At 44.4% G+C, this 21,519-nt stretch overlaps 1 protein-coding gene across 1 annotated transcript in view; it reads right to left on the bottom strand.

The window, feature by feature from the left end:
• Positions 1-570: 570 nt before the first annotated feature.
• The window catches only part of LOC146020004 (E3 SUMO-protein ligase ZBED1-like), a 36,767-nt gene continuing 15,818 nt past the window's right edge, over positions 571-21,519 (bottom strand). The window contains exons 9-10 of the mRNA XM_083152740.1: positions 4,316-4,732; positions 571-2,555 (exon numbers count right to left, since the gene is read on the bottom strand). Coding sequence (XP_083008866.1) covers positions 642-2,555; positions 4,316-4,732 — 2,331 coding nt within the window. The 3' untranslated portion in view covers positions 571-641. The remainder of the gene's footprint in view (positions 2,556-4,315; positions 4,733-21,519) is intronic.

Genomic DNA, 21,519 nt, shown 5'->3' with positions numbered 1-21,519 from the left:
ATAGAGTCAACCTGATGGTGGTAGGTAAAGCATTTAGTACATCAATGAACTCGGTCAGCAAGTCGACTCCTCCAGTCCACACCAAAAATAAGTCATCAATATAACGAACGTAAAAGTGGATAAATGGTAAAAAAAACGCGGCAACCTATATACACAACATGCCGTAGTATATATATATAGTCCATAACTTATGAATGGTATAGGCTGCGCATTTCAAACAAAAACCAGAGGACTGCGTGTGAGAGACTGGTCACATAGGTACTAAATATGTCCAGGGGGAAAAGTGTATTATCCTTAATACTATGTGTTGCGATATTTAACCATATAAATATATTTTATTATTTTTGATTGTGGAGTATGATTCTGTGTGTATTAGTATGGCTGCCCTTTGCGTTTACAGAATACGCCTACTCGCTCCGGTACACTCTTTACATAAATATGCGGACGAAAATGGCTTTTTACAAAATACTGTTGAATTATTTTAACACAGAAAAGGGCATTTCATGGCGTCAATACTGTTCAAGTTGCTGGGAATTCTTGAGAGGGTAATTTGATTATAATGAAGCATAATTAGTTTTACAATCATTTATTGCCATAAACAAACACAAAAGTAAAAAATCATTTTACAAAACCTTCTTGTTCTAAATCAGATGCAAGTTGTTGTTTACAAATAAAATTTGGCTTATTTTCTCGCTAGGAAGCCTACTTCTCTTTTCTGTACATATCTGCCCTGCTTTAAAAAACAATCTCTCACAGGGCACGCTGGTAGCAGGAATAAACAATCGGTTCATAGCCACAGCATACACATTCGGATAAGTCAATTTCCTTGTCTCCCACCATTGCAAAGGGTCACTTGTGCGCGGCAAATACGGTTCATTTAAGTATTTGTCCAATTCGGCAGTAGCTTCTGCTGTGGGGTCTTGCCTTGTAGACAGATGGCTAAGAGCCTCATCAAATTCTTCCCAAATCGAAGAAGTGCTAGCTTGTGGTGCTGGCTGAAGACTCGGTGTTGCGCCACTGTTTTTAACTGCCGCTTCAACCCTCCCAATAAGAGACTTATATGCAGCTTTGTACTTCTGTTCATCTCCAAATCCCTCTCTTTTAAACCTTGGATCTAAAATAACCGTTTGTGAAATTAACTCAACCGATTCTCTGTGGCTAAACTGCATAATTAAGCCATCTAAAAGAAGCTTGCTTAACATAACAACGCTTTCAGGAACATCAGGGTTGCTGTCCATATACGCTTGAACCTTTCTGGTCATGATTCTAGACAGCACTGTCGTCTTTGACAATGAAACATTACTTTCAGCTGATATTTCCTTGGTAATGTCATTAAAAACTGCTAGCAATTTAACGGCGTGGGTCATAACGTCCCACTCTTGCTGAGTAAAATTGCGTGGTACATCAGTATTTTCAGTATTACTATTTTCTAAAAGCGCAAGCGTAGACACAATTGGTTCTTTATTTTTTACTACCCTCTCTAACATATCATAGGTTGAGTTCCACCTTGTTGGAACATCTTCTTTCAGCTTTAGCGGGTCTTTATTTAAGGAAATCTGCATCTCTCTTAATTTTGCTAAAGCCGAACTACTTTTCTTAAAGAACCGCACAAGCTCTTTTGCTGAACTCACAACATTGTTAATTGATCCAGAAATAGCGCCTTGAACGACTAAATTTAAAGAATGAGCATAACAAGAAATATGTCTAAGATTTAACTCTGTGACTGCAGCCGTAATGTTGGCGTCATTGCCTGTAACTACAGCACACACCTTGTTCCGAATGGAAAATTTCTCTAGTGCTTCACCTATCCACGTAGCGATATTGGCACTAGTGTGCTGTTCAGGAAACTCTGAACATCCAAGCAGGCATGACTGCGTACGACAAGTCTGGCTGTCTATATAATGCGCAGTAAGACTATAATAACTTACATTATTTATGTTCGTCCAACCATCGCAAGTAACACAAAGAGCTTGAGCAGACTTTACAGCCACTTTAACTTTATCTAATATATCATTATACACTGATGGAAGCAAACTGTTTTCCAGCATGTTCCTACTTGGCAGCTTGTAACCTGGATTTAACATCGTTAACAATTTCTTAAATTCCTCGTTCTCGACAAGAGAGAAGGGTTGATATTCTTGACACATCATTTTTAGTACCTGAATATCTAAAGACCGTTTCTTAGTTACTGAAAGTGGTCGATTGACATCAACAAATCTATCCATCGTTGACTGAGGAGACTGCGGCGTCGAGAATGATGCCAGTGGAGACGTGGTGTCCACGCTGCACTCGTCAGGAGGAAACGAAGAGACGCTTTTATGAGAAGTTCTTTGTCTGGAGTCATCCACTGAAGGTAAACGCGAACGCTGCCGATTTCCCTTACGTTGTAATGGTATCAATAATTTGTGCTTTAACTTCATGTGTCTCCTCAAATTGCCTGTCGATCCTGACACTATAGCGAGAGACGCCTTGCAATAGTTGCATATCCCTTTCTTGTCCTCGTTCTTATGGAAATGATACCAAACATCACTTGAAAGCCTTTTCATTTTCTGGCCCTGTAACAGACAAGGAACAGACACTCTATTAACCCTTTGGGGAAGAAGACATTTTTTTTTTTTTAACATCTGTATGAACACAAATGACTGCATCCAGGAGCAATGTTATTCAGCTTGCATCTAGTAAGCAGTTCCAGTTAAGGAGACACTTGTTTAAGGATTTTTAGTTTCCTCTCTATATTAATTTAACAGTAGTCAGTAGATTTCTCACGTCATTCAGAGGACCAGTCGTATTTCATATGGGATGTTGCAATTGGCAACCAATCAGAATCTACTTATTTACTTAGCACTTTCTAGAAGATGAGAGTATCTGATTGGTTGCCCATAACATCCCATTTGAAATACAACTTTCATCGTAGTAAATTTCCTCAATGTGTTAATTTTGTAAGCCGAAAGTTTCAATTCAGCTAGTAACCAACAGTCAGCATGCCTCGAGGAAGAAACTTCAGTTTCTAAACACGTTGGCTTGGAGGAAGGAGTGCAAATATTTTCACTTATTTTTCTATTTATCCCTGACACCTTTTTTTTTTTTTTTTAAATACTACAACATTATTTTCACACAGAAAAAGGCATTTCATGCCATCAATACTGTTCAGGTTGCTGGGAATTGATGAGAGGGTAATTTGATAATAATGAAGCATATAAACATTTCTTCACAGTTTCTTATATAGCGCAGCAGATTCCGTATAATTAGTTTTACAATCATTTATTGCCATAAACAAAAAAAACACACAGTAAAAATCACATTTACAAAACCTTCTCGTTCTAAATCAGATGCAAGTTGTTGTTTACAAATAAAATTTGGCTTATTTTCTCGCCAAGAAGCCTACTTTTCTTTTCTGCACATATCTGCCCTGCTTTAGAAAAAAATCTCTCACAGGGCACGCTGGTAGCAGGAATAAACAATCGGTTCATAGCCACTGCTGTTCCTTGGTAATGTCATTAAAAACCGCTAGCAATTTAACAGCGTGGGTCATAATGTCCCACTCTTGAGCGAAATTGCGTGGTACATCAGTATTTTGAGTATTACTATTTTCTAACAGCGCAACTGTAGACACAATTGGTTCCTTATTTTTACTACCCTCTCTAACATATCATAGGTTGAGTTCCACCTTGTTGGAACATCTTCTTTCAGCTTTAGCGGCTCTTTATTTAAGGAAATCTGCATCTCTCTTAATTTTGCTAAAGCAAAACTACTTTTCTTAAAGAACCGCACAAGCTCTTTTTGCTGAACTCACAACATTGTTAATTGATCCAGAAATAGCGCCTTGAACAACTAAATTTAAAGAATGAGCATAACAAGTAATATGTCTAAGATTTAACTCTGTGACCGCGGCCGTAATGTTGTCGTCATTGCCTGTAACAGCGCACACCTTGTTCCGAATGGAAAATTTCTCTAGCGCTTCGCCCATCCACGTAGCGATATTGGCACTAGTGTGCCGCTCAGGAAACTCTGAACATCCAAGCAGGCATGACTGCATACGACAAGTCTGGCTGTCTATATAATGCGCAGTAAGACCATAATAACTTACGTTATTTATGTTCGTCCAACCATCGCAAGTAACACAAAGAGCTTGAGCAGCATTTGCAGCCACTTTAACTTTATCTAATATATCATTATACACTGATGGAAGTAAACGGTTTGCCAGCATTTTCCTACTTGGCAGCTTGTAACCTGGATTTAACATTAACAATTCCTTAAATTCCTTGTTCTCAACGAGAGAGAAGAGATGATATTCTTGACACATCATTTTTAGTACCTGAATATCTACAGATCGTTTCTTAGTTTTTGAAAGTGGTCGAATGGCATCAACGCATCTATCCATCGATGACTGAGGAGACTGCGGTGCCAGTGGAGACGTGGCGTTGTCCATGTTGCACTCTTCAGGAGGAAAGGAAGAGACGTTGGCATGAGAAGGACTTGGGAGTGGAGTAGAATCACTTTGATGAGAAGTTCTTTCTCTGGGGTCATCCACTGATGGTAAACGCGAACGCTGCAGATTTCCCTTACGATGTAATGGTATCAATTTGTGCTTTAACCTCATGTGTCTCCTCAAATTGCCTGTCGATCCTGATATTACAGAGAGAGACGCCTTGCAATAGTTGCATATCCCTTTCTTGTCCTTCTTATGGAAATGATCCCAAACATCACTAGTAATCCTGCTCATTTTCCGGACCTGTAACAGACAAGGAACAGACACTCTATTACCCCTTTGGGGAAGAAGACTTTTTTTTACCTCTGTATAAACACAAATGAGTGCGTCCAGGAGCAATGTTATTCAGCTCGCAGCTAGTAAGCAGTTCCAGCTAAGGAGACACTTTTTGAAAGGATTTTTAGTTTCCTCTCTATATTACTTTAACAGTAGTCAGTAGATTTCTCACATCATTCAGAGGACCAGTTGTATTTCAGATGGGATGTTGCTATGTGCAACCAATCAGAATATACTTCTTATTTACTTAGCACCTTCTAGAAGATAATAGAAAGTATCTGATTGGCTGCCAATAACAACATCCCATCTGAAATACAACTTTCCCCCAATATGTTAATTTGGTAAGCCGAATATTTCAATCCAGCTAGTAACCAACAGTCAGCATGACTCGAGGAAGAAACTTTGGGTTCGAAACGCGTTGGCTTGGAGGAAGGAGTGTGGATATCGTGTGACTTGAACCCTAACCAAGGACGTCTGTGATTGCTGTTTACATCTGCTCATTTGTCTGCAATATTTTTTGTGGACCACATGCTGGGTGAGAGTCCACTTTGCCGCACTTCTTTCTACTCTGTGAATGTTTTATATTGTTTTTATTAAAATGCACTACACCATATCGGACCGCCTTGTATTTTACATGTGAAATTTGGGATTGGAGATCATTGATCCAACGGTGATGAGACTGCTCCAAATTTCTGTAATATATATTCCTGTGTACACAGATACCACTGATGAAATTGTTTGTATTTATTGGACTCAATTAGTGTACGCCGCCATGTGTACGCTAGTGCAGCAGATGAAATTGTAAATATTTATTGGATTGGTCCTGCCTGTGTGAAGATTGCCCTAGGCACCATATAGTGCTTATTATTTACTTATGAGACTACTGGACGTAAATCTCTACAAGACTCAGTGTACATGTAAATTGATTATGTTGGACACCGCCGTGTGTTGAAATATTTATAGCATGAACTGTATATGATTGTACCATGCACTGTCTTATTTGCCAACAGCGCCTGCACTGCCATCTATCCACACTACATTCCTCTGTTGTCCGCTTTTCTCTATCAAACACTTGTCCCTCTCACTGCACATTCCAGCAGCCACTGATTGAAGCAGAGAAGTGCTCCCGGCAGCACAGTAAATCACAGTCCACGTCACAGGGATTCCCTGTTGACGTGCCCCCCCAGACACCCTCGGCAAAGAAGCGCTAGTTTGAAAGGTCCTGACTGACAGCTCCCAGCCAAACGGCCGCAGGCGGGGCTGGCGCACTTTACTAGTACATTTAAGCAGACTGATTTTGCTTTCATTTTTCAATACACTTTTTCGTCTTCAATTAACCTTGTGAGTGCTGGTCTGTTCCTGTCCTGATCCTCAGGTTAGGCAAGTGCTATATACTACAATTTTCTGGATCCTGCACCACGTAATTGCTCTCTCCTTGAGTGCCATTTTGCATATATATATGTCGAGGGTTTGTTCGGCACTCCGGACAAACGAGTATTGCACCGCGGTGCCTTCCTCCGCAATCAATATAGAAGAGATGAACCAGGGGCTTGTGGTGGGGCTCCCAGAAATAAGGCGGCACTCACGGAATTTGGTAAATCAGATCAATGTATTAGAAGTGACACAACCGTGTCATTCGTCTTGTCGACGTTTCAAGGTCACGCAGGACCTTTTCATCAGGACGTGCAGGGGTGCACAGCACTTTATGCACCCCTGCACGTCCTGATGAAAAGGTCCTGCGTGACCTTGAAACGTCGACAAGACGAATGACACGGTTGTGTCACTTCTAATACATTGATCTGATTTACCAAATTCCGTGAGTGCCGCCTTATTTCTGGGAGCCCCACCACAAGCCCCTGGTTCATCTCATATATATATATATATATATATATATATATATATATATATATATATATATATATATATATATATATATATATATATATATATATATATATATATATATATCAACGTTTCGGGGCAGATGCCCCTTTGTCAAGGTGTAGGTGATAACATCAGAATAAACAAAGTGAATACCTTAAATAGGGAGGGTGAAGTCGGATGTCAGCACGATGCAGAACGCCCCGTTTGGATGCCGGAAGATGCCGGGATGCGTGAACACGGAAGTGACGTCACTATCAACTTCCGGTGAATGGAGCGCTAGTTGCCGGGTATGTGGAACGCATGCTAGCTGGTTGCCCGGGTGATCCGTTCTATGATCACTACAGTGGCACCTTACATTATGCGTGCAGGCTAAAGGGTGTAATGAGGGACACTGCGTTGTGCTGACCAGCCGACCTATCAAGGAGAATAATAAACAGTGAAAGCAATGTGTTAATACAGCATAAATATAATACAAATATCACATAAAAGTCGTGCATCATTACTGCTTTGTGAGCATATGAAGTGCTACGTGTAAGAGGTTGACGCAATGTCGACCTTGTTAATACATGTGGGTAATACGGCAAAGAGCTGCTAGGATGGGGGTACGTGTGTGTGTCAGTGGGAGTATCAAGCCCTGTTATGTGGGCTGGGATATACATTGGACTATAGAAGGCTCCGTGGAGCACTACAATCTATAGAAAGGCATAGGACTATGGATGGCTTAATGGATCAATGTACAGTATGAAAGGTCCAACTGTAATTATGAATGTATAGTAACATGGTTAGGAAAGATTAAAGGGATAGCGAGAATATTAGACGGAGAAGAAGAAAAGCACACATGGGGCATGTTATAATGTCCCTAATGGAATGTGACATGTTCTATGTCGCTTGGTGAATCTCCTGTTAAGGAATCACTGCTGGCAACTGGTCAATAAATATTAGAAAGAGAAAGGGATAGCAAGAATGAAAGACGGAGATGAAAAAAAGCACACATGGGGCATATACTGATGTCCCTGATTTAGAGTATTGTAATTTACACAGTACTCTGTAGTGTGTATTGTGCGGTGGCGCTTAAAAACAGGAAGAAAAAAGGGATAGCGAGGATAATAGCCAGAGAAGAAAAAAAGCACACATAGGGCATTTCATGCCCGCCCATGTGGGGGGAGAGAGAGTACTTGTCCCTCCATGGGTGATACGGTGAACACCTGCTTTACTAGGGGGTGTCCTGCATAGTCAGGCTATATGTCTAAGCGCTATATGGAAAAAAAAAAAAAAGGGATAGTAAGAGGTTGAGCCGAAGATGAAAAATAAAGCACACAAGATATGGACTGTTGAGGATCCTCAGTTTTAAATGAACAAGTTATATGGTATCCTATCATTGAGTCCCACAGGTTTGATAGAGTTCAATTTGTGGATCCATCTTGTTTCCAGGCGTAGAAGTGAGTTCCCTCTGTCACCACCTCTGAGGCTCTCCGGAACATGATCTATGATCATGTGTTGTAAGTCCGATAGTTTATGTCCCTCTTGCTTAAAATGCTTGGCCACGGGCTGGTCATTTCCTTTGCCTCTCAGGGCTTGGCTGATGGTTTTGCCCACGTATAAGGATTTGCACGGGCATGTGATTACATACACCACGTGTGTTGTGGTGCATGATAGCACATGTCTGATGGGATACCGATACCCCTGATGTAGCAACCCCTTTAGGGGCAACGGCGGCTGCCGCCGCCACCAAGGACAGAAAAGGAGGAAAACCACCCGCAGGGGCAGGCAAAATACGAGAATCTCCAAGAATAAAAGAAACGAAGAATCGCTAATCTACAATCTGTCACAAAGACATTTTAGTGATGTTGAGCTGAAGGTCCTCAATATGGGCCTATCCCACGTACCCACTACCCACTACGATGATTTTACATGGAAGTGTGACCTTTATCGCTTTGGCAGGAAACTACGACTTCAGGAGCATTTCCAGCACACTCCACCCAGTTCCAATACGGATCCCCATGCCTCATTCATCATGAAACATAGTAAATCTACCTTCGACCCCCCGTCTTCAAATCCATCGATTGCCTCATATCTACGTCTTTTAGAGGAATCAGTCAACAGGTACAATGCACCCATTATACCGACTCATAACAACATGAGCAGAGAAGAACTTAGTGCACTAAAAAACCTGGGAAGCTATAGGGACGTGGTCTTCAGACCAGCAGACAAAGGGGGTGGGGTAGTAGTCCAGAACACTTCAGACTACATAGAGGAGGCTATCCGCCAACTGTCTGACCAGGGGGTATATGAGTTGTTACCCAGAGATCCAACGACCATATACAAACAAGAGGTGGATATGATACTGTGTCAAGCATCAACAGCCGGACAAATCTCGGAAAAACTAAAGAACACTCTGACCCAGGAACATCCAGTGGTACCAGTGTTCTTTACGGTACCAAAAATCCACAAGTTAATCCAGAGACCACCAGGGAGGCCCATAATTAGTGCCGCCAATTCCATCTTTCAACCCATCTCCCGACTGTTGGACAGCATAGTCCAGCCCCTTATAGTTAAGCAACCTTCGCACATTAAGGACACTACAGACTTCCTTAATCGACTTGGTGAAATCCGGCAGATACCGACTGGAGCCTTACTGGTGACAATGGATGTCACCAGTCTATATACCTGCATTCCGCAAATTGAAGGACTGGAAGCCACTCGTAGGTTCCTGATTACAAATACCATGGACTCATTAAATCTAGAGCTCTTCATGACTATTACAATTGACCCTAACCAGGAATTATTTCCTTTTTAACGGCAAGTTCTATCGCCAAAAGTCAGGGTGCGCCATGGGCAGCTGCGTTTCACCGTCATTCGCGAACATCTACATGTTCGAGCAAGAACAGAATCTAATCCTGAATGACTCCATCGCAAAACAACATATTATCATGTACACCCGATTCATTGACGACCTGTTCATGATATGGACAGGTGATCAAGGAAGTCTGGAAGAACTAGTACAAAGGATCAACGGCGCAGCCTCCCCCATAAAGGTCACACACAACTCATCGACCACAGAGATCAATTATTTGGACGTCCTGGTTAAGATTAAAGACAACACCCTCAGTACAGAGGTGTATCGGAAGCCCACCGATAGAAATACACTATTGAGGGCTAACAGCTTCCATCCAAGGTCACTAAAAACTGCCTTGCCCAAATCACAGTTAATTAGGGCCGCCAGAATCACCAGTGATGACACCCAGCTCCCATCAGTTCTAGATGATTTTGTGTCCAGATTTGCAAGCAGGGGATATGACAAACAAACGCTGTCCCAACAGAAGCAGGAAATTCTATCCCTTAACAGGACAGACCTACTGAAACCAAAGACCATACTGTATGCCCCAAAAAAGATGTACTACCGTTTGTCACCAGATTCAACACTGCTAGTGCAATTCTACCTAGAGCGTCGAGAGCACTGTGGCCCATTGTCAAAACAGACAGAGGGCTACCAGGACTCCATCAAAAAAGACCTATGCTATGCTTCACTAAGGGTCGGAGTATAAGAGACATCATCGTACATAACGACGTAACCGATTTCCAGTCTGAAGGCCGGTCTGATAGACATTTCCTCAGTAAAGCCCCAGGATGCTATAAGTGCACGACCTGTTCACACATGCTAACGGGACCTCAGTTCATACATCCAAGAACTGAAGAAAAATATCCCATCAGACATGTGCTATCATGCACCACAACACACGTGGTGTATGTAATCACATGCCCGTGCAAATCCTTATACGTGGGCAAAACCATCAGGACAGATCCGCGATCAGCCAAGCCCTGAGAGGCAAAGGAAATGACCAGCCCGTGGCCAAGCATTTTAAGCAAGAGGGACATAAACTATCGGACTTACAACACATGATCATAGATCATGTTCCGGAGAGCCTCAGAGGTGGTGACAGAGGGAACTCACTTCTACGCCTGGAAACAAGATGGATCCACAAATTGAACTCTATCAAACCTGTGGGACTCAATGATAGGATACCATATAACTTGTTCATTTAAAACTGAGGATCCTCAACAGTCCATATCTTGTGTGCTTTATTTTTCATCTTCGGCTCAACCTCTTACTATCCCTTTTTTTTTTCCATATAGCGCTTAGACATATAGCCTGACTATGCAGGACACCCCCTAGTAAAGCAGGTGTTCACCGTATCACCCATGGAGGGACAAGTACTCTCTCTCCCCCCACATGGGCGGGCATGAAATGCCCTATGTGTGCTTTTTTTCTTCTCCGGCTATTATCCTCGCTATCCCTTTTTTCTTCCTGTTTTTAAGCGCCACCGCACAATACACACTACAGAGTACTGTGTAAATTACAATACTCTAAATCAGGGACATCAGTATATGCCCCATGTGTGCTTTTTTTCATCTCCGTCTTTCATTCTTGCTATCCCTTTCTCTTTCTAATATTTATTGACCAGTTGCCAGCAGTGATTCCTTAACAGGAGATTCACCAAGCGACATAGAACATGTCACATTCCATTAGGGACATTATAACATGCCCCATGTGTGCTTTTCTTCTTCTCCGTCTAATATTCTCGCTATCCCTTTAATCTTTCCTAACCATGTTACTATACATTCATAATTACAGTTGGACCTTTCATACTGTACATTGATCCATTAAGCCATCCATAGTCCTATGCCTTTCTATAGATTGTAGTGCTCCACGGAGCCTTCTATAGTCCAATGTATATCCCAGCCCACATAACAGGGCTTGATACTCCCACTGACACACACACGTACCCCCATCCTAGCAGCTCTTTGCCGTATTACCCACATGTATTAACAAGGTCGACATTGTGTCAACCTCTTACACGTAGCACTTCATATGCTCACAAAGCAGTAATGATGCACGACTTTTATGTGATATTTGTATTATATTTATGCTGTATTAACACATTGCTTTCACTGTTTATTATTCTCCTTGATAGGTCGGCTGGTCAGCACAACGCAGTGTCCCTCATTACACCCTTTAGCCTGCACGCATAATGTAAGGTGCCACTGTAGTGATCATAGAACGGATCACCCGGGCAACCAGCTAGCATGCGTTCCACATACCCGGCAACTAGCGCTCCATTCACCGGAAGTTGATAGTGACGTCACTTCCGTGTTCACGCATCCCGGCATCTTCCGGCATCCAAACGGGGCGTTCTGCATCGTGCTGACATCCGACTTCACCCTCCCTATTTAAGGTATTCACTTTGTTTATTCTGATGTTATCACCTACACCTTGACAAAGGGGCATCTGCCCCGAAACGTTGGTTGTTATTTGCTGAATATACGTTTTCTCACAAGACCCAGGAGTGCCAGTCCTTTCTTTCATCTATCGTCGATCCACCTGTACAGGCACCCGGGCAGTTAAACAGGAGGGGTGAGTGCCGGGCCGCAACCCAGATATATATATATATATATATATATATATATATTTATTTATTTATTTATTTCGAACCCCTTTCTCTGAGTCCATCCTGGTGACACAGCTAACCTTGGGATGTAGGAGGGTCCGCAGGAGCCCAGGCACCTATGCTGAAGTCTTAGGACCCAGGCTCCTCCCTTCTGCATCCCATCATGCTTCAGTTCAACTTCTAAAGCACACTAGGATACATAACTCAGTACAATGCCCAACATCCTATATGCACAATCATATCATGACACACATGAACTGTAGGACTTACTGAGCGTAAGGGAGGGATCGCTGTGTCACCAGGATGGACTCGGAGAAAGAGGTTTGAACGGTAAAAATACCCTTTTCTCTTTCGTCCATCCTGGTGACACAGCTAACCTTGGGACGTTCACGAGCCGGACCTTTGGGAGAGTACGATCAGACTGACAGTTCTCATCACTGCCCGTCCAAATGAAGCGTCCTCTGACGCGAACTCATGGAACCTGTAAAATTTGGTAAAGTTATGAACAGAGGACCAAGTGGCAGCCCTGCACAACTGTTCTGCTGTAGCCTCTTGACGCACAGCCCAAGAGGAAGCAACTGACCTGGTGGTATGTGCATTTATCCGAAGGTCTACCTACCTTGGTGTAAGCAAAGGAAATCACTGACCTCAACTATCTGGTGATAGTCTGCTTAGATGCAGGCCATCCTCTCTTATGCACATCATACAACACCAAAAGCAAATCTGTTTTGCAAATGTCCTTTACCCTTTCCACGTATATATTCGCAAGGCGCGAACATCCAATTTCCTTAATTTGTCCCTTTTCTTAACCCCGTCAGGTGGGGAAAACACCGGAAGCACAATCTCCTGGTTTAAATGAAAGGAAGAGACTACCTTAGCTAGAAATTTAAGAACTGTTTGCAGCACAGCCCTATCTTCATGAAAAATTAAATGTGGAGATTTGCAGGATAAGGCTTCTAGCTCCGATACTCGCTTAGCCGAAGCAATGGCTAACAAAAAAGTCAGTTTCCAAGAAACAAATTTAAGGTCAGCCGATCTTAACGGCTCAAGAGGAGGATTCTGCAATACTGAGAGAACCAACAACAAATCCCAATGCGCCACCCGCTGCCTATATGGAGGTTTAAGTCTGGTTGTGCCCTGTAAAAAGGTTTGAACCTCAGGTAACAAGGCTATCCTTTTCTGAAAGAAAATTAATAGAGCCAAAAGTTGCACTTTTAAGGACTGCAACCCCAGTCCGGTTGAAAATCCATCCTGAAGGAAATCCAATAATCTAGACACCTTGAACCTATAAGTGTGTACCTTCTGACGCTCACACCACCTGATGTAAATTTTCCAGACCCGATGATAATTTGCAGCAGACACCAGTTTTCGAGCCCTAAGCATAGTCTGGATAACTGCATCAGAGAACCCCTTTTTCTTCAATTAGGAGGTGAGCTATGTCCAGGTGTAGAAAAGACCCTTGCCTTAGAAGATCCTGCCGAAGAGGAAGGCGACAAGAGTCTATCGACCATCTCAGAATGTCGGAATACCATGACCTCCTGGGCCAGTCCAGTGCAATCAGAATGGCTTGCACCTGCTGAGAATACTCTTTTCAGCACCCGTGGGTATCATAGGAATCGGGGGGAAATATGTAGACCAGGTGGAAGTGCCACAGAACCATCATGGCATCCACCGCCCAAGCGAATGGGTCCCTGGTCCGAGAACAAAACCAGGGACCCATTCGCTTGGGTGGTGAATGCCATGATGGTTCCATGGCACTTCCACCTGGTCTACATATTTCTCCCGATTCCTATGATACCACGGGTACTTTAAAGAGTGTATTCTCAGCAGGTGCAAGCCATTCTGATTGCACTGGTCTGGCCCAGGAGGTCGTGGTATTTCGACATTCCAAGAACAAAACCTCGGAACCTGACAGTTGTTCCTGGATGCCATTAAATCCACTTCTGGGAGCCCCCAACGACACACAATCTCCAGGATAATCTCCTGGTGTAAAGGCCATTCCCCGTCCAGCAGACTTCTTGCATCGCCATCCTGCTGCGAGTCCTGCCCTGATTCAGGTAAGCCAAAGCCGTGGCATTGTCCGACTGTACCCGCACAGGCGATCCTTTGAAAAGATCCTCCGCATGCTGAAGGGTCTTCCAAACCGCCCGAAGCTCCAAAAGATTTATCGCCAGTTTGGATTTGTGACTGGACCACAGGCCCTGCAGTTGACGATGAAGAACCACCGCCTCCCAGCCCCTAAGGCTGGCATTGGTCGTGATCACCAACCACTCCCAGGAGCGAAGGGAATGCCCCAACTACAACGTCTCTGTGTCCGTCCACCAGATCAAGGATTCTTTTGTCTCTTGAGACAGAGACAAGCATTCCTGTTTCATAGTCTTCGCATTCCCTGACCAACATGACAGGATGTTCCATTGAAAAATCCTCGAATGAAACCTGGCAAACAGGATCGTCTCGAAAGTTGCCACCATTTTGCAGAGAAGCTTCACTCCCTGCCAAACGGTTGGACTTGGGACTTGTAAGATCATCAACACCAGCTGACTGATGCCCCATGCCTTGGACTCTGGCAGAAACACCCGGTGAAGGTGGGTGTCCAAAATCACCTCCAGAAACTGAAGTCTCTGCGTGGGAAACAAATGAGACTTGGGCAGATTTAGAACCTACCCCATGTCCTGTAAAAACTGTGTCGCTATGTTCTGGTGTTCCTGAAGCTTGTTCTCCGACTCCACCTTGAACAACAGGTCGTCTAGGTAGGGGATAATTACTATGCCTCTCAGTCTGAGGGACACTGCCATGACCGCCATCACCTTTGTAAAGACCCTTGGGGCCATAGCCAGACCAAAGGGTAGGGCTTGAAACTGCAAATGAGTCTCCCCTATTGCAAAGCGAAGTAAAGACTGATGCTCTTTGCATATGGGTAAATGCAGATAAGCATCCTGAATATCTACTGATGCTAGATATTCTCCCTGCTCTATGCTGCATAACACTGAGCGCAGGGATTCCATGCGGAAATGATCCACCCAGAGATGTTGATTTAAAGATTTCAAATTTAGAATGGGCCTGAAGGACCAGTCTGGTTTGGGGACCAAGAAAATAATTGAATAAAATCCTTTCTTTTGTTTCTCCTGAGGAACCGGGACCACAACTCCTTTCTCTCTGAGAGACAATGCTGACCCGAAGAGGGCAGTCCGCATACGGGCTTCCCTTGGTAAAGGAGTAGGAAGAAATCTTCTTGGGGGAAAGTCCCTGAAATGTATCTAATATTCCTTGGAAACAATGGAATATACCCAAGGGTCCATGGTGACATTTTTCTACCTGTCCCGAAACTGAAGGAGGCGACCCCCCACCCTGAGCCAGAACGGGGAGTCTCTGCCCCGTCATGCAGAGGATTTATCCTCTCCTTTAGACACCTTCTTCTTGTTAAAGGCTCCAAACCTAAATTTGGAAATCTACCTCTTCCTGCCTGTCCTCTATAGGACACTCCACCCCAAAAGTACGAGCGAAAAGAAGGCTCAGAAACTCCAAACTTTGAACCTGAAGCTTTAGATGAAGTGGGAAGGAAAATACTTCCCCCTTCCCCCTATAGCTTGCTTTATAATGGACTCAAGCTCTGACCCAAAAAGCAACTCTCCTTTAAGGGCCAAAGACTTAAGCATCTTTTTTGATTCACTGTCTGCTTCCCAAGCCTTTAGCCAAAGAGCTCTCCTTGCAGACACTCATGTGGCGGATACCTTTGACGCCATTTTTGTGCCCTCTTCCCCGGCCTCAGTAACGTACTCAGCTGCACATCTGAGTTTTGGGTGGGAGTGTAAAACCCAATCCTTCAAAAACTTCTTTAAGGCATCCCTCCACTTTTTTGTCCATGGGGTCCTTAAAGGCTGCCCCACCCTAAATATGGTCAGGAGACTTCACAAAGTTATCCCTCTGCCTGATCAAAGCCTCCACCAAGACATTCATAGACCTCCCTAACGCAGCAGCCCACGCAGGTTCAGATTGCTCAGACCTCTAGGCTTGCGCTCCATTGGGCACAGACTCACATGAAGGGCACAAATACCCTTGATCCATCTGTTCACATGTTAATTAAACCCTGCAAAATCTGCAGTCAAGCAACATGGCCCGCACTCCATGGCAGCATCATTACATCCCTCAGTCATGATTAACACACGGTGCACAATGTTAGGCAAAGCACAGAGTATGTAACCGTGTACTTATCTGTCTGCTTTCTGCTGCGAGAGATCTCAGCGATCGGCGGGGGAAGCGCTGTCCAGGATAAACTGCACTGTCACTGTATGAGATCTTGTTTCAGCTCTGCATATGGAGACAATGGCGCCCGCAAACAGAGCAGGAAGAGACCAAGTCTCTGCTTCAGCGGGGTAGGGTAGCCTTTTTGGCGCCTTTCCCCCTTAAGCCGCTCCCACAACTGTTTCTCCTCACCTCCAGTGCCTCCCCTTTTCTCCGGGACCACCGCGCTGGACACCTGTAATAGACTTCACCTCCCTAATGGGATTTCAGTCTATAAACCCTTCCAAGATGGTGGCTGCCATCGCGGGAGGTCCGTCCCCCATGATCCCCTTCTAAGTAAGGAGCCGGTTTAGCACACCCCCAGGGCCCAGGCTAACCTCTTCTGCTAAGAGGTTAAGCTCTGTGCAGGGAGAGCAGACAGCGTCCCCCTGCACACAGAGAGCTGACAGGACGCTCTTCGTCAGCCTCTGCTGCGCTCTTAGTGTGTGTAACTTCTGTCAGAAGTATCACACTGGGAAAACATGCACTAACTAAATCAGTTAATAAAAACCTAACTAATCTGTTAAAACTCCAAAGGAAAATGGCAGAGCAGCGGATCAGCATAGTGCCCACTCCTGTGGGCACCTAAAACAAACTGAAGCATGATGGGATGCAGAAGGGAGGAGCCTGCGTCCAAAAATGTTAGCATAGGTGCCTTGGCTCCTGCGGACCCTCCTACATCCCAAGGTTAGCCATGTCACCAGGATGGATGAAAGAGTATATATTTAGCATACGTACGTAGGCGTAGTGAAATCGCATTGCATGGTACGTTTTTGCAATGCGATACAACTTCATGCCCCCCCTGTCAGTCAAAACTCCAGAGGCTACCAAGACAGAAGCTGCATGTGACGAGGAGCAGTGTGGAGATCCGGAGCATCGTGTCCCTACTGTTTTGTAAGTACTTTTAATGTCTTTTTTTGCTTTGCAGGTGCTTGGAGCAGGCACCAGGGGGGATCATGTGCAGAGGGGGTAATGATGTGTAGAGGGAGGGTGATCATGTGCAGGCATGTTCAGTGGTGGTGGGTGATGGATCATGTGCAGGGGTGGGGGGTGATGTGCAGGGGGGGTGATCATGTGCATTCATGTTCAGTGGTGGGGGGTGATGATGTGCAGTGGGGGGTGATATGATACAAGGAGAGTAGCCGGTCGTTTCAAGTTGTTATGCAGGGTGACTAGCCTGTTGTGTCATGTTAATACTATTATACAGGTGTAGCAGATTGCGGTGTCATGTTGTTATTAATGTAATGGCAGTGCAGGTTGCTGTGTCATGTTATTGTACTGGCGGAGCAGACTCTGGTGTCATATTATTATTGTACTGGCGGAGCAGACTGTGGTGTCATATTGTTACTAATGTTATGGCGGAGTACACTGTGGTATGCTGTTATTAATGTAATGGCGGTGCAGATTGCGTTGTCATGTTATTGTACTGGTGGAGTAGCATGTGGTGCAGTGTAATTAATATTGTACTAGCATATAATAATGCTTTTTTTATCTTTCTTTTCTAGTTGGTGTTAGCAGTGAGCCAATTGCCAAGGGCCACCCCCTTAACTATTTTGTCAATTCTTCATCATTCTGATAAAGGTATTTTTTTATTGGTAATATTGGACATTGTTCGTCATATTTACCTTTCCAGTGCATCGTATTTTCCAGGGAGTAATAGCCTTCCAGTTTAAAAAATAAATAAAACATTCATTATATTTTTCAGAAATGCCAGGAGCAATGGGCCACAAATTTTGGTCTTGTTTTATTGAAATATATAAGGAAAACGACTGCCTCTGGAGGACCGATCACAGGGACTATCATAATAAGGTCAAAAGGAATCAGGCATACGAGAAATTGGTTAATTACAGTAGAGCCCATGACAGTGCTGACAGTGGGTTCGGAAGAAGATCGCAAATATGCCAACAGTGGTGGTGAAGGAGAACAATCAAGTCCGGGAATTTCAACGTTCAGGAGCCGGGACTTACAAGCCGAAATTGTGGTAATACGAGCAAATGAAATTTATTGTTGAACAAGCACCAAGGAGAAGATCAGAGGGTACTTTTATAGATGAAGGCTCTCCGGAAAGTGATTAACTAGAACAGTGGTTCCCAACCCTGGTTCTCAAGTACCCCCATCAGTGCACATTTTCCAGGTCTCCACAGAGAATCACAGGCAAATTAGCTCCACCTGTAGATCTTTTAAAATGTGTCTGAATAATGAGTGCACCTGCCGGGTGACCTGGAAAACATGCACTGTTGGGGGTACTTGAGGACCATGGTTGGGAATCAATGCACTAGAAGATCTGGAGAGTGTGGACATAGTAAGTTTTTGATGACATGTTTTGTATGTAAGAAACTGTTGAATTAAATAATATTAACTTTTTTTTTTTTTACCCCTGAGCCGAAAGCAGAGACTGGTCCTGTCATGGAAACAGAGGTCCTGTCATGGTCCATGGTCCTGTCATGGAAACAGAGGGACCTCCTGAGGAGACGGTTTCCGAACCTCCACCAAAGAAGAAAGCAACCCTCCCTCCAAGACGACCAGCTGTGCTCCAGTCGGCCAAGAGCATTTTTGCAAGCATGCGGAGGAAGCTCTAAAAAATCCCCCAGATTCTTTGCAAAACTTTGCTAATCACATTGCCTGTGAGATGCGGGCGATGGATCCAGAACAGCGTATAGTGCATTGCGGTATGTCACACACAGCAGACAAGAATTAGACTGATGAGTGTGACATAACGCCAGTTCCTATACGCCACAGGCCATTGCCCCCACCGCCCAACTACCTAAGTACACAATCCTCTACACCAGAGGATGATGGGGGTTTTTTTATAAAAAAAAAAAAAATTTCAATTTGGATTCCCTTTTTAATTTAATTGCTTAAAAAATGCTCTTGATCTTCTCCTTGATTTGTTTGTTCAACGATAAATTTCTTTGCTCATTTTACCACAATTTCGGTTTGTAAAGCTCACAGTACGGTACTTCTGAACGTTGTGATGTCCGTACTTGCTGTTCTCCTTCACAAACCACTGTTCGACATTTTTGCATCTTCTTCCGAACCCATGGAAAGTTTGCAGCGCTGTTTCCGAAGCTCTACTGTAATAATCAATTGCTGTATGCCTGATTCCAATTTGACTTGTAATAGTCCCTTCCCCAGAGGCAGTTGTTTTCCTTGTATATTTTGTTAAAACTAGACCTAAAAAAAAAAAATTTAAGTAAAAATTTGAAATTTAAAAATGTGTTGTTTCTTTTATTTTGATGTTGACTGTTGTTTTAATTTGAAATGTATAGAATTCTGAAAATTCTTCCCTCGGGTGCTGGATGACCTGCTGTCAGTCGGGATTCCGACGGTCAGTACTCCGACGTCGGAATCCTGACTGTTAAACTGCCTGACAGCCAGGATCCCAACTTACAGGGGCTACTCTCCCTCTTGGGATTCCATGACTCCTATACAGGGAGAGTAGAATCTGTTCCTAAAACACACCCAGTATCCCCGCCACCCCGAAGCGTGGCGAGCGCAGCAAGCCCCACGAGGGGTGGCGGAACGCATCCTCCCGACCTTTTCATACCCCCACTATCCACGTCGGCGTGGAGTTGATTTTATATAGTGTGGCGAGCCACCGAGCCCGAAGCATGGCGAGTGCACGAGGGGACGTGGAGTACATGTAAACTAATCCGCGTCCGCTCGCCACACTATATAAAATTGCCAGCCCCTGCAAAGATGAAACAGACTCCATCTGTACATGGGCCATCAGCTGGTGTGTATCACCCACAGTAACCCATCTCCTGGAATAGACTGTACATGGGCCATCAGCTGCCGTGTATCACCCACAGTAACCCATCTCCTGGAATAGACTGTACATGGGCCATCAGCTAGCGTGTATCACCCACATTAACCATCTCCTGGAATAGACCGCATATGGGCCATCAGCTGCTGTGTATCACCCACAGTAACCCATCTCCTGGAATAGACTGTACATGGGCCATCAGCTGCCGTGTATCACCCACAGTAACCCATCTCCTGGAATAGACTGTACATGGGCCATCAGCTGCCGTGTATCACCCACAGTAACCCATCTCCTGGAATAGACTGTACATGGGCCATCAGCTGGCGTGTATCACCCACAGTAACCCATCTCCTGGAATAGACTGTACATGGGCCATCAGCTGGCGTGTATCACCCACATTAACCATCTGCTGGAATAGACTGTACATGGGCCATCAGCTGCCGTGTATCACCCACAGTAACCCATCTCCTGGAATAGACTGTACATGGGCCATCAGCTAGCGTGTATCACCCACATTAACCATCTCCTGGAATAGACCGCATATGGGCCATCAGCTGCCGTGTATCACCCACAGTAACCCATCTCCTGGAATAGACTGTACATGGGCCATCAACTGGTGTGTATCACCCACAGTAACCCATCTCCTGGAATAGACTGTACATGGGCCATCAACTGGTGTGTATCACCCACAGTAACCCATCTCCTGGAATAGACTGTACATGGGCCATCAGCTGCCGTGTATCACCCACAGTAACCCATCTCCTGGAATAGACTGTACATGGGCCATCAGCTAGCGTGTATCACCCACATTAACCATCTCCTGGAATAGACCGCATATGGGCCATCAGCTGCTGTGTATCACCCACAGTAACCCATCTCCTGGAATAGACCGCACATGGGCCATCAACTGGTGTGTATCACCCACAGTAACCCATCTCCTGGAATAGACTGTACATGGGCCATCAGCTGGCGTGTATCACCCACATTAACCATCTGCTGGAATAGACCGCACATGGGCCATCAGCTGCTGTGTATCACCCACAGTAACCCATCTCCTGGAATAGACTGTACATGGGCCATCAGCTAGCGTGTATCACCCACATTAACCATCTCCTGGAATAGACCGCATATGGGCCATCAGCTGCTGTGTATCACCCACAGTAACCCATCTCCTGGAATAGACCGCACATGGGCCATCAGCTGGTGTGTATCACCCACAGTAACCCATCTCCTGGAATAGACTGTACATGGGCCATCAGCTGGCGTGTATCACCCACATTAACCATCTCCTGGAATAGACTGTACATGGGCCATCAGCTGCTGTGTATCACCCACAGTAAACCATCTGCTAGAGATGGGCAAAGTGACTCACTAAA

This window comes from Crinia signifera, chromosome 7, assembly GCF_055691185.1.
Source record: "Crinia signifera chromosome 7, ASM5569118v1, whole genome shotgun sequence".
NCBI classification, from domain to species: Eukaryota; Metazoa; Chordata; class Amphibia; order Anura; family Myobatrachidae; genus Crinia; species Crinia signifera.
This window is presented reverse-complemented; position numbering and strand designations above follow the sequence as displayed.